General features: G+C 39.3%; 1 protein-coding gene across 3 annotated transcripts in view; it reads left to right on the top strand.

Moving 5' to 3' along the window:
- Positions 1-14,632, top strand: part of LOC128691788 (protein masquerade-like) — a 143,493-nt gene that overhangs the window by 108,973 nt on the left and 19,888 nt on the right. For all 3 annotated transcript variants that reach the window (XM_070101062.1, XM_070101064.1, XM_070101063.1), the window contains 3 exons: positions 3,711-4,665; positions 7,857-8,345; positions 10,013-10,241. In XM_070101062.1, coding sequence (XP_069957163.1) covers positions 3,711-4,665; positions 7,857-8,345; positions 10,013-10,241 — 1,673 coding nt within the window. The remainder of the gene's footprint in view (positions 1-3,710; positions 4,666-7,856; positions 8,346-10,012; positions 10,242-14,632) is intronic.

Here is a 14,632-nt window from a genome sequence, read left to right as displayed (position 1 = left end):
CAAAAGCTCTGTTTCAAAAGTGCTTTGAAGTGACCACAGACACTCGATTGACTCTAAAAGAGTTTTGGAAGGATCACTTTAATATCCTCAATTGTGTAAACCTTATAGGTAAGGCTTGGGAGGGAGTGACTAAGAGAACCTTGAACTCTGCTTGGAAGAAACTGTGGCCAGAATGTGTAGACAAAAGGGATTTTGAAGGGTTTGAGGCTAACCCTGAGAGGAGTAGTATACCAGTTGAGGAATCAATTGTGGAATTGGGGAAGTCCTTGGGGTTGGAGGTTAGTGGGGAGGATGTGGAAGAGTTGGTGGAGGAGGACAATGAAGAACTAACCACTGATGAGCTGATAGATCAACTTCAAGAGCAAGAGGCCAGACCTGGGGAAACTGGTTCAAAGGAGGGGAGAGAGAAATTGAAGGAATTGCCTACTTCAAAGATTAAGGAAATGTGTGCAAAATGGCTTGAAGTGCAAACCTTTTTTGATGAAAATCACCCTCACACAGCTATTGCAAGCCGTGCTGGTGACTGTTACAATGACACTGTTGTGAACCACTTTAGACAAATCATAAAGGAACGAGAGGTACAGGCCACTATGGACAGATATGTTGTGCGAAAGAAGTCCAGTGACTCTGAAGCTGGTCCTAGTGGCATTAAAAGAAGAAGGGAAGTAACCCCAGAAAAGGACTTGCTACCTCAAGTCCTAATGGAAGGGGATTCCCCTTCTAAACACTAACACTCTCTCTCCCCTCCTCCCATCCCATCAATCATCACCAGATCTTCAATAAAAGTAAGTGTCATGTAATTGTGCATGCCTTTTTCAGTTTGTGTGTACTAAAATTAACATTTTTTTGTGGTAAAAAAATTTTTTTTTCATACTTTTGGGTGTCTTGCACGGATTAATTTTATTTCCATTATTTCTTATGGGGAAAATTAATTCGCATAGCGAACATTTCGCATAACGACCAGCCCTCTTGCACGGATTAAGTTCGCTATGCGGGGGTCCACTGTATTTCTTTTAAACTTTGCTCGTGTGGCTTACGGGATGAATTTTTGACAAAAAATGGCTAGAGTTCAATATTTTTTACTAGTTTTGGATGTAAAACAAAAATATATAATAAAATAAATAAAATTTACACAAATTTTATTTTAAACTTTCTGAAACATATTTACAAAGTTAAAAATGAGTAGTTTTTCTAGATTTGCGATCATGCAACACATCACTTTCTCGTTTAAGCTCCCAAATGTAGTCTGCCATCATGTTTTCATTATAAGATCCCTGATATATGTGTTCAAAGTCCATTATATTTTGGTGGAAGTGCTTCCCTTGCTTCTCTGAGCATGCTCACATATCTCCTTGATATTGTCAAGATGAGCATCAAATATATGGACCTTAAGACATCCTACAGCCCATTTGACCATAGTTTTTTACCAAGGTCTCAACAAGTTCCACATAATTGTCAGCCTTGTTGTTGCCCAGAAGCCCAGAAAGCCTTGTGCTACAACAACAGAACTCTCCCAGGCTTCCTTTTCCTTCTCTGTGAGCTTGGAAATTCTGAGCACTTATCACTGGCCTTGTGGTCCAGTGACAGTGCCAGCCTTGACCTTTGTCTCTGATATCTTGAGAAAGAAGTCTTGAAGACACTTGAAGGCTGCAGACTCTTTGTCAAGTGCTGTAACCAACTGTTTCATTAGCCCTAGTTTGATGTGTAATGGAGGGAACAGATGCTTTTGAGGATCCATCAATGGTTTATGTTTGATATTATGTCTTCCTACTGAGAACTCTGCCCTTTGAGGCCATTGCTTCCTCTGGTAATGTGCTGCTCTGTCTCTACTATCTCAGTGACAGAGATAACAGGGGAACTTGGTAAAACCTCCTTGGTTAAGTCTCCAATAACTTCCCAGCCGTACTTATAGTAGTTCAAAGCTTCCAGTAGAAGTTTGACACTGTTGTAGTCCTCTTTAAGATGCACTGAATGATCCAAGGGAAGAGAAGGATACTTGTTACTGTTGTGCAGAAGTACAGCTTTTAAGCTTCTGAAGGAGCAGTCAATAAAGAGTCTCCACTCATACAGATTGCATGTAATTCCACTTGCATCAAACAGGCCTGATAAATCATTACAGTAGCACAACCTGTCTTCATTAGTGAAGAAGCTTGAGAAATGTTGATGTTTTCTTTGGCTTGTCACTTGCACACTTACATCCACCAAGTCCCACTCCTTGAGCCTTGAAATCAAAAGCTCAGCATTTGATTTTGTCATACCAAGATCTCTGATAAGATCATTGAGGTCTGTTTGGTTTGGGTAGTAAGGATTCCTCCCAACAGCTGCATCTGTGAGATCATAGTCATGTTGACTGTATACTTTCATTTCTGATTTGCTGCTTTCTTCTGACAGTTGACTTCTTTCTGGAGGTGTAGGTACAGGGAGTCAGCACTGTGTAGTACTGGTGCAATAGAAGAGGGAACATCTGGATAAGAAATAGCAGATGCATTTTTCCAAGTTCGGCATTTGGAAGGATCCACCAGACAGAAGCAACAGTTGGTTGAGTGATCAGTGGGTTCATGTCATATTCTAGGGACACCAAACTTCATGGCTCTTTTTTCTCCTCTATACCATCCTATAAAAGAACATAAGAATTAGTTTCTCTTATATACATTCCATTTAAAACATGTTCCTATTCAAGATTTTACCCTTCATATAACTAATGACTTTCTTACCTTCCAATGTTTTCTTACAATGTTCACAAGCAACATGAGGTGCCCAGGTCTTGTCTTGGTCCACAACTGGCATGCCAAAATATGCTTTGTAAGCTTCACACATTTTTTTGAGATGCTGTTACAGAGAACTTCTTTGCTCTTACCTTAATGAATTGACCACATATGTAGCAGAATACATCTAGAGAATGATTGCTGCCTCTTGATGCCGGTCATTTCTTCTGATGTGTCTTCTCAGGTAGCCAGAGCTGAACTGAATGCTGGTTTGTGAGCCCCTGTTTTTATATTTGCCAAGCAAAACCCTAAAGCATAATAGTTTTACATCAGTCTTTCTTGAAAGTGTTCCAGAAGTGTCCTGACCACAAAAGCAAAGTTCTGGGATCAAAATTGCTCTTTTAAATTTTTTTTTTTTTTTTTTTTTTTTTTTTCAACAAGTCGGCCGTCTCCCACCGAGGCAGGGTGACCCAAAAAAAAGAAAGAAAATCCCCAAAAAGAAAATACTTTCATCATCATTCAACACTTTCACCACACTCGCACATTATCACTGTTTTTGCAGAGGTGCTCAGAATACAACAGTCTAGAAGCATACACATATAAAGATACACAACATACCCCTCCAAACTGCCAATATCCCAAACCCCTCCTTTAAAGTGCAGGCATTGTACTTCCCATTTCCAGGACTCAAGTCCGACTATATGAAAATAAATTTTATTTAGTTATAAAGAATTAGGAAATGATGCTTATTTCCCAGAAACACGACAAAAGTGAAATTTTGTTACATAGTGATGAGTGAGGACTTATCATTGTATTTTTCATTACGTATTTTCTTATAAAATTTGATTGCAGTGTTTATAATTATATTAACCAATTGGTAATAATGAATATAATTAGTTATGGTGTTGGAACTTTTGTAATTTATAAACCTTGCATAAGCACTATCAAAATTTATTGAAAGTTAATTATAGTAAATATTTTAGTCTTTATCAATAACATTCCCAGGATGTGAGAGAGCAAGAGAGAACAAGCACAGAGAGACCCACTACCATCACCACAAGTGCCACTACATCCAGAAGCACTCATCTCACCACAGTCTACACCCGCCACACAGTGCCTACCACCAAACCACCCAGAGACATCCCACAAGAGATACGCTGCAAGGGCACGTGTGTTGCTGGCTTCTTTGCCTTTCTGTGTGATGAAATTGACCGCTTTGGTGTATGTCCCAGAGGTGGCCGGTGTTGCGTTACCCAAAGACGACAACCCAAACCCAAACCGTCCACCAACTCCTCTGAACCTGTACCTACAACCACTACAAAAACAACTACATCCCAACCTATGCTGTTGCCCTCAACTCGTCCCCTACCTCCCTGCCCGGGTAACTGCCTTCCTGCTCTGGTTTCATCCTTTTGCAGTCAGCCCTCAGTTTTGATCAAGGCTTCTGGGTGCAAGGACGGAACTGTGTGCTGTGATAATCGTGCTGAGACTCAGACCCCGGCACCTCCAGCATCTCCTGCCAGTGAACCATATGAACCAACACCACCTGCCAGAGAGCCATACCATCCAGAACCACCTGCAAGGGAACCATTCCAGCCACCACCTGCAAGGGAACCATACCAGCCAGAACCACCTGCAAGGGAACCATATCAGCCACCACCACCACCTGCGAGGGAACCATACCGTCCACAACCTCCTCCAGAGAGACCCATCCCCCAAGCATTTGAGACGTTTGCTTCACTTTTCACACGACCACCTTCACCTTCTAGACCAGTGGATAGACCCTATAGACCACGACCCACTCAGCCACCACCACCTCCAACAACCACAACTACGACCACCACTACCACTACTACCACGACTACCACCACAACACCTGCACCAACAACTGAGCCACCAGATTTGCGAGCTGAATGTCCTGGTACCTGCATACAACCATTCCTCTCTTTCACTTGTTTTGGTAAGGACCTTTGTAACTCATCATCCAACATGTGGATATTCATTTTCTTCTGTTGCCATCCTGTGTCACTTTAACACATTAAGTCCATCATCTATTTGCCACTTTGCCTCCTCGTCTTATGTAAGTCTTCTTGTAGAGAATTAGTCTTCTTTGTTATTTATTTTTCATAGTATTTCTGCATCATTGATAAGATTTGTAGTTTTTCAGTTTGTCTTGTAAATTATTTATGTAAATTATAAACATTTGGGTCAGTACTGATTTTCATGGAGTGTCACTGGTAACATATTTCACATGTAAAGTAAAAGGACATAATTGCAACTACGTAATGTGACATTTTTATTGTGGCAACGTTTCGCTCTCCAGGAACTTTATCAAGCCATGGAGAGCGAAACGTTGCCACAATAAAAATGTCACATTAGTTGTACTTGTGCCCTTTTACTTTACATATTGTCAGTAATTCTACCAACTTTATTACAATTTTTGACATGAGAACATTTTTCCTCATTACTGTTTTCATTTTACTCACAGCTAAAAAATTTCATACCTTATAGCAGTTTACTTTGTATTCCTCACAAATTTTGTAGTTTTCTTATAAGTCTTGTATGGGAACTCTAACAGCTTACTTGAAATCCTAATCCCTCAGTGGAGTGGAGGCATGGGTTCCCTTGTTATTGGTGAAATGAAGCTACCCTTCAGTGTTAATCCCATATGGGATTAACACTTTCCTTTGAATATAATAATAGATGAAATCATAATACGTGTTTTGCTCATTTATCTGCCTCCACTACTTCATGGTCATTCTACTTCCCAATCACTGAAACTGAAGAAATACTTGACATCCCTGTGACTCATCTGTGTCTTTAACTTCCAGCTGTGTCCCTGAGTACTTGCCTCAGCCTCCCAAACAGCCTGTTACTCTCTACCATATTCACCTAATTGTGGTTGCAGGGGTCGATGCTCCTTGCCCTGCCTCTTCACTGGTTACTGCTAGGTCCACTCTCTCCCTTCTCCATGAGCCTTATCATACCTCTTCTTAAAGGTGACTTTTTTGGGTTATCCTAGGTTCTCTACACATATGATGCTGTGTAAGATAATCTATGTAACGGTATTTGTGTATACCTGAATAAACTTACTTTGTATGGATCCTGCCTCAACTACACTCTCCAGACTGTTCCACTTCCTGACAATTCTATGGCTAAAGAAAAACTTCCTAACATCTCTGTGATTCATCTGAGTCTTCTTCAGAGTATTTTATATGTTATTGTATCTCTCCTGGTTCTTCTTTCCTAAATTGCCTTTAGATTCAATTCCTTTAGCCTTCTCGTAACTCATGCCCCTTAGCTCTGGAAAAAGCTTTGTTTCTTTAACAAAGAAACATGCTTTTTTGAGGTGTTAGTTCCATACTGGTGCTGCATACTCCAAGATGGGCCTGACTTATGTTGCACAAAGAGCCCAAGTAACGTCATTGAAGCTAAAGCTTTGTGTAGTTACACAAATACATGAATGGGTGTGAGTTGGGCCTGACAGGCCAGTAGGCCTGCTGCAGTGTTCCTTCTTTCTTATATATATTCAAAGTTTATACTCCATGTCTGGTTCTTTCCTTTCCTTTTCCCCAATCTTCATAATCTTTCATTTGCTGTGGTTGAATTCAAGCAACATTTTATCTGACCAAGCTTACAGTTGGTCCAGATCCATTGGTAGCCTTTTTCTGTCCTCGTGTATTTTTTAGCCTTTGCATTAGGATTATCACCTCACCAAATAGGGATATATCAGATTTGCTCCCATCTGGTATATCATTCACATAAACCATAAACAGTACTGCTTTTAATTCTGATTCTTATGAAACCCCCTGCTAGTTACTCTTCCCCATTCTGACTTTTTCCTTACAATCACTTTTAGCTTCCTTTCCCTAAAATGCTAATTACTCTATAATTTGTTCATGTTTGTAGCCATGTATAAATGTAAGTAACTAAATTTACTTACATGATTCATTACCTTTGTACTAGTTCAGCTATTAAAACTTTGGGGGCCCAGTCCCTGGACCCATTATATACCTCTGTAATCTGTAAATACCTTTGTAACTTGTCATGATTGTGAGCAGATCTACCTGAAGTTCATTACCTTTGTAACTTGATCTGCTATCAAAACTTTGGGGCCCAGTCTCTGGACCCATTATGTACCTCTGTAATCTTTTGACTACTGCCCACAGGATGGGTATGGGGTGCATAATAAACATATTAAACTGAAACTTCCCTGAGGTGTTGATTTTACATGACCTCAAGTTTTTGCCCCTACTTTGTATGAAGTACAGTATCAATATCTTCTTGCAGTTCCCTCTGGTAGATCATTCATGTATATTAGGAACAGTAGTGATCCTTGCAGAACCCCATTTAATACTCTCTCCCATCCCAGTATCTCATTTCTGTCACTGTGTTCTTCCATTCAGGTAATCCCTGACCCTCTGAAGCACTCTGCCTTAGAACCCTGCCTGTTTCTCTAATTCCTGGACATATCTTGTGTGTGTGGTACTGTCAAATGATTTCCTGCAGCTCAAAAGGATGAAATCTGCCCAGCCCCATCTTTCTTCTGTCATCTCTGTGACTGCCATAAAACAACAAAAGATTTCAAAGAGGATTTTCCATTCCTAAATGCATGCTGGTTTTCTCTAAGGAATCTCTCCAGTATTCTTTTTCATACTATCTTCTTCATAACTTTGACAGTATGAATGTTAAAGATGCCAGGCTTCTGTTTCACTGCCTTTTGTTTATCCTCTTTTTTATATGCTGTACAATATGGGGATCTCATTTGCCATCTTTCCCAGTTTTCTGGCACTTGTCTTGATTGCAGAGATTGACTGAATATCATTACTATTAGATTACACAGTGGTTCTGCTTCTCTCAGCACACATGGATACATGTTATCTTGTCATATTGCTTTTGGTGCATTTGTAGTGAAGCATTTCTAGTTGTAAGAGTGATTTTTTAATATCAGCACAGTATGTGTGCTGAATATCATTTGTGCTTCAGTTTGCCATTTTGCAATGTGTGTACATCCAATATAGATATGCATACACAAGTGTTGAAGACATACAGGATCTAATAATTATACATTACAGCATACAATATGATTGTGCTTATATCACACACACCATGGAATGCAAAGTACAGGTAATATTTGGTCTCTTGTTTCAGGTAATGCTGAGATGACAGACCTGTTCCTATGCAGTAAACCCAAGACAGAATGTTGCTCACCTAAATCTGCTCTCAGAGATGTTCTCCGGTATGAAGAAATTGAAAACACTGCCAGGAATGACACAGTTCTGTCTCATCCTTATGAAGGCTCTTACATTCAGTCTTATGGCCAACCTGGATATGAACACACTGTGTATGAAGAAAGTTCGTTTGACACTTCAAATTATCCTCCATATGAGCAGCCACCTCATGAGCAACCAGTGTATGAACAACCCCAGTTTGAGCATCATAACTATGAACAGCCTTATGAGCAACCGCCATACGAGCATTCACCTTATGAACAACCTCCATACGAGCATCCACAATATGAACATCCACCATATGGGCAGCCTTCCCATAAACCACCTTACGAACAGCCTCCATACCAACAATACCAGCCAGAGCAACAACACGAGCGCCCATATACTCCATTGTCAAATATTACACGAGGTAATGATAACCTTAAATATCAGCTCTTGTTATTCTTTACACAAATCAATTTTACAGGCTAAAGATTAAAGATTTTTTATTATTTCAGCCAGATACAATGTTTGTACAGAAGTGGGTGACATTTAGGTGTGCATGCAGAAAGCCCCTTAGTATACAGAGAATTTCAGGCAAAATATGCAGAGCACTTCAAAGCCCAGTTCTGAGGTATACTACCATCCCCTGGGATTCAACCCAAACAATCAGTTAACACCCAGGGGTGTAAAAAATTTAGTTCGGTAATCTTGATAAAAGGTACTTTAATAAGATTGATGAACAGAACACATCAACTCCAGGTTGAGAGACTGATTACCTCAAACTCCTCCTCATGTTCCACCATTCTTCTTTGTATTGGACTGAAGAAGCCACTGGCTGGCAAAACATTTCTAGAATAAAGAGTCCCAAATGTTGCTCAAGAGCCTTAATTATTAATGTCAGTTTTTTAGAGCATTTATATATATATAAACAATTACATTGATGCTTGAGCATGGCTTTCCGCAATTAATAATCTCTACTATTATCAAGCAGAAAAGATATAAAGAATATTAAAGTGGTTGATGAATCTAAGCTAGTGAAAAAAAGGCAGAGAAATTATCATAGAGATGGAAAGACTGTTGTCATTGTACATAAGAGAGAAACAGATGAAAGATACAGTAACTGCAAGTTATATCTGTGAGTGTGCAAGTCCAAGCTACAGTAAAAGTTGCTCTTCCTAGGTCTTAGAACAAATTATCATAAAACCATGTATTTTGGGTTTGAGTTATGATTCGTCATCGGAACAAATTGATATTATAACTCATGGGACCACTGTACTATTTTTTTTTTATTCCACTGTATCGTGATTTTTATTCTGTCCAAAATACTAATAATTTTTGACATATATAAGTTCTCCATGGGGAAGTGGAACAGAATTCTTCCTCCGTAAGCCATGCATGTCGTAAGAGGCGACTAAAATGCCGAGAGCAAGGGGCTAGTAACCCCTTCTCCTCTATGTATTAAATTTAAAAGGAGAAACTTTCGTTTTTCCTTTTGGGCCACCCCACCTCAGTGGGATACAGCTAGTTCGTTGAAAGAAAGAAAGAATATACAGTGGACCCCCGCATAACGATCACCTCCGAATGCGACCAATTATGTAAGTGTATTTATGTAAGTGCGTTTGTACGTGTATGTTTGGGGGTCTGAAATGGACTAATCTACTTCACAATATTTCTTATGGGAACAAATTCGGTCAGTACTGGCACCTGAACATACTTCTGGAGAGAAAAAATATCGTTAACCGGGGGTCCACTGTATATAAGTAACACAGTATTACCAATTGGTCCTTTCCACTTATCAGCAGTGACCAGATTTTATAATGTATTTTTTTCCTTAAACCAGTCACTGCCATGTATTAAACTCACTAGCTTAAATCACAACTATATATTTTAGGGAATTTAAGTAGTTTTAGTTTGATTCTGCCATAAATCTGTGCATGTATCAATTGTACCCTTTTTCAGAGAATAAAGCACATTATTATTATTACTGTATTATTATTATTATTACTATATTATTATTATTATTATGTATTATTATTATTATTATTATTTGCCAATTTATAACTTTATAAACAAAATTTTTGTGTATGTGTGCAGAAGAGGCTAAAGTGATGATCAGACCCACAACGGAAGTGTCAGTAAGGAACAAGTACGTGTGTGGTGTGAAGGGTACTCAGAGACTTGGACGAGTGGTGGGAGGGGAGGATGCCCTTCCTGGAGAGTGGTGCTGGCAAGTGGCACTCATCAACTCCCTAAACCAGTACCTGTGTGGTGGAGCACTCATTGGCACTCAGTGGGTTCTTACTGCTGCTCACTGTGTAACTAAGTAAGTGACACATGCATAGGTAAAGTTAGTTTATTACAACTTAAATCAAATCTCCAGCTTTATGATTATGATTACACTGCTTATGAAAGTGTTGTGAGCTTTCATATCACTCTCATACAGTACAATTTTTTATATGGAACTGTATTAATGAAGTCGACTAATCCAAACATCTTCACTTATCTTGTTTTGATACAGTAAACACTTGTATAAAACACTTATATAGTGTCATTTGTTGTAAATACAATTGAAAATATTCATGATAAATTGAATAGCATGTACAGTACTATGGAGGCCTTTTCATGTGCTATTCAGTATTGGGTGAATTTTTTCTATTACATTTACAAACAATTTACTATATAGAGTACTCTTATTAAGTGAGCTTACTGTACACTTAAAAAATACAAACATGAAAGTCAGCTTCTCACATTTAGTCAAAATAAACTCCATTAAGTTGCAGTCAGATTCCCTAATTTGCAGTTGTCAAAATTCACTTGCTTTCATTATCCAACATGTACACCGAAGTGTCTCTTGCACATATTTTCACTTATTTGTTTTTATTTGGTGGTTCCATTTTGTTTTACCCAAATGTCCTTTATTTTTGGCCATTTTTTCAAATTAATATCAATATTAATGAGGATGAAACAAAGACATATGACCTCTGAAACTCAAAATAAACTCTTTCTTCTTTCTTTCAACAAACCGGCCATATCCCACCGAGGCAGGGTGAATGCAGAGAGGAATGCAGAGGAGAGAGAGAGATTTTGGGAGATGTTAAGTGAATGTATAGGAGCCTTTGAACCAAGTGAGAGAGTGATTGTGGTAGGGGACCTGAATGCTAAAGTAGGAGAAACTTTTAGAGAGGGTGTGGTAGGTAAGTTTGGGGTGCCAGGTGTAAATGATAATGGGAGCCCTTTGATTGAACTTTGTATAGAAAGGGGTTTAGTTATAGGTAATACATATTTTAAGAAAAAGAGGATAAATAAGTATACAAGATATGATGTAGGGCAAAATGACAGTAGTTTGTTGGATTATGTATTGGTAAATAAAAGACTGTTGAGTAGACTTCAGGATGTACATGTTTATAGAGGGGCCACAGATATATCAGATCACTTTCTAGTTGTAGCTACACTGAGAGTAAAAGGTAGATTGGATACAAGGAGAATAGAAGCATCAGGGAAGAGGGAGGTGAAGGTTTATAAACTAAAAGAGGAGGCAGTTAGGGTAAGATATAAACAGCTATTGGAGGATAGATGGGCTAATGAGAGCATAGGCAATGGGGTCGAAGAGGTATGGGGTAGGTTTAAAAATGTAGTGTTAGAGTGTTCAGCAGAAGTTTGTGGTTACAGGAAAGTGGGTGCGGGAGGGAAGAGGAGCGATTGGTGGAATGATGATGTGAAGAGAGTAGTAAGGGAGAAAAAGTTAGCATATGAGAAGTTTTTACAAAGTAGAAGTGATGCAAGGAGGGAAGAGTATATGGAGAAAAAGAGAGAGGTTAAGAGAGTGGTGAAGCAATGTAAAAAGAGAGCAAATGAGAGAGTGGGTGAGATGTTATCAACAAATTTTGTTGAAAATAAGAAAAAGTTTTGGAGTGAGATTAACAAGTTAAGAAAGCCTAGAGAACAAATGGATTTGTCAGTTAAAAATAGGAGAGGAGAGTTATTAAATGGAGAGTTAAAGGTATTGGGAAGATGGAGGGAATATTTTGAGGAATTGTTAAATGTTGATGAAGATAGGGAAGCTGTGATTTCGTGTATAGGGCAAGGAGGAACAACATCTTCTAGGAGTGAGGAAGAGCCAGTTGAGTGTGGGGGAAGTTTGTGAGGCAGTAGGTAAAATGAAAGGGGGTAAGGCAGCCGGGATTGATGGGATAAAGATAGAAATGTTAAAAGCAGGTGGGGATATAGTTTTGGAGTGGTTGGTGCAATTATTTAATAAATGTATGGAAGAGGGTAAGGTACCTAGGGATTGGCAGAGAGCATGCATAGTTCCTTTGTATAAAGGCAAAGGGGATAAAAGAGAGTGCAAAAATTATAGGGGGATAAGTCTGTTGAGTATACCTGGCAAAGTGTATGGTAGAGTTATTATTGAAAGAATTAAGAGTAAGACGGAGAATAGGATAGCAGATGAACAAGGAGGCTTTAGGAAAGGTAGGGGGTGTGTGGACCAGGTGTTTACAGTGAAACATATAAGTGAACAGTATTTAGATAAGGCTAAAGAGGTCTTTGTGGCATTTATGGATTTGGAAAAGGCGTATGACAGGGTGGATAGGGGGTCAATGTGGCAGATGTTGCAGGTGTATGGTGTAGGAGGTAGGTTACTGAAAGCAGTGAAGAGTTTTTACGAGGATAGTGAGGCTCAAGTTAGAGTATGTAGGAAAGAGGGAAATTATTTCCCAGTAAAAGTAGGCCTTAGACAAGGATGTGTGATGTCACCGTGGTTGTTTAATATATTTTTAGATGGGGTGGTAAGAGAAGGGTCTTGGCAAGAGGTGTGGAGTTAAAAGATAAAGAATCACACATAAAGTGGGAGTTGTCACAGTTGCTCTTTGCTGATGACACTGTGCTCTTGGGAGATTCTGAAGAGAAGTTGCAGAGATTGGTGGATGAATTTGGTAGGGTGTGCAAAAGAAGAAAATTGAAAGTGAATACAGGAAAGAGTAAGGTTATGAGGATAAAAAAAGATTAGGTGATGAAAGATTGGATATCAGATTGGAGGGAGAGAGTATGGAGGAGGTGAATGTATTCAGATATTTGGGAGTGGACGTGTCAGCGGATGGGTCTATGAAAGATGAGGTGAATCATAGAATTGATGAAGGGAAAAGGGTGAGTGGTGCACTTAGGAGTCTGTGGAGACAAAGAACTTTGTCCTTGGAGGCAAAGAGGGGAATGTATGAGAGTATAGTTTTACCAACGCTCTTATATGGGTGTGAAGCATGGGTGATGAATGTTGCAGTGAGGAGAAGGCTGGAGGCAGTGGAGATGTCATGTCTGAGGGCAATGTGTGGTGTGAATATAATGCAGAGAATTCGTAGTTTGGAAGTTAGGAGGAGGTGCGGGATTACCAAAACTGTTGTCCAGAGGGCTGAGGAAGGGTTGTTGAGGTGGTTCGGACATGTGGAGAGAATGGAGCGAAACAGAATAACTTCAAGAGTGTATCAGTCTGTAGTGGAAGGAAGGCGGGGTAGGGGTCGGCCTAGGAAAGGTTGGAGGGAGGGGGTAAAGGAGGTTTTGTGTGCGAGGGGCTTGGACTTCCAGCAGGCATGCGTGAGCGTGTTTGATAGGAGTGAATGGAGACAAATGGTTTTTAATACTTGACGTGCTGTTGGAGTGTGAGCAAAGTAACATTTATGAAAGGGTTCAGGGAAACCGGCAGGCCGGACTTGAGTCCTGGAGATGGGAAGTACAGTGCCTGCACTCTGAAGGAGGGGTGTTAATGTTGCAGTTTAAAAACTGTAGTGTAAAGCACCCTTCTGGCAAGACAGTGATGGAGTGAATGATGGTGAAAGTTTTTCTTTTTCGGGCCACCCTGCCTTGGTGGGAATCGGCCAGTGTGATAATAATAATAAAAAAAAAAGTTTCTCTTTTTAACTTTAGTAATGTATACAGGAGAAGGGGTTACTAGCCCCTTGCTCCCAGCATTTTAGTTGCCTCTTATGACATGCATAGCTTACAGTGGAAGAATTCTGTTCCACTTCCCCATGAAGAAAATGAACTCATAATCTGTAAAAAGCTTACAGGCAGAATTTAGTGATAATGAAGCCTCAGTTTAATGTACATGTATACATGTACTGATAGGGAGGACAGAGTGTTCATTAACACTGATTGTCCATTAAATTTGAATTACAAGAATATTATGAAGTATTGAACAGTTCTGGATGTAATGGACCTTGTTCATTAAATCTGAAATGATTTTACCTACTAGCGGACTTAAGGACAATGAAAAATTTTGAATCCAGCTACAGATTTTGTTCACTACATCAGAAATCTATTAAATCAGGGTCCCTTAAATCATAATTTTACTCTATTATATTTCAGCCTGTCTGTCTTAAAGCTAATATCAGTTTCACACATACAATATAAATTAATACAGTTACAATGTTGTTTGTAAGCAAAGGAAGTTCTGCAGGGTATTTCCAGATTCTAGATTCATGACGGGCCTCTAGGAACCTAACCTCATTGAATTTGAGAGTTCTGTTGTAATAAAGTTGGTAGAATTACCGACAATATGTAAAGTAAAAGGACACAAGTGCAACTAATGTGACATTTATTGTGGCAACGTTTCGCTCTCCAGGAGCGAAATGAGAGTTCTGTTGTATATTTAGTTCAAAAGAAATGAATAGCTATGCAGAGTTTGAAAACCAGGATAGCATAATACAGTATAACACTGACTTT

This window comes from Cherax quadricarinatus, chromosome 75 (genome assembly GCF_038502225.1).
Source record: "Cherax quadricarinatus isolate ZL_2023a chromosome 75, ASM3850222v1, whole genome shotgun sequence".
Classification (NCBI taxonomy): Eukaryota; Metazoa; Arthropoda; class Malacostraca; order Decapoda; family Parastacidae; genus Cherax; species Cherax quadricarinatus.
This window is presented reverse-complemented; position numbering and strand designations above follow the sequence as displayed.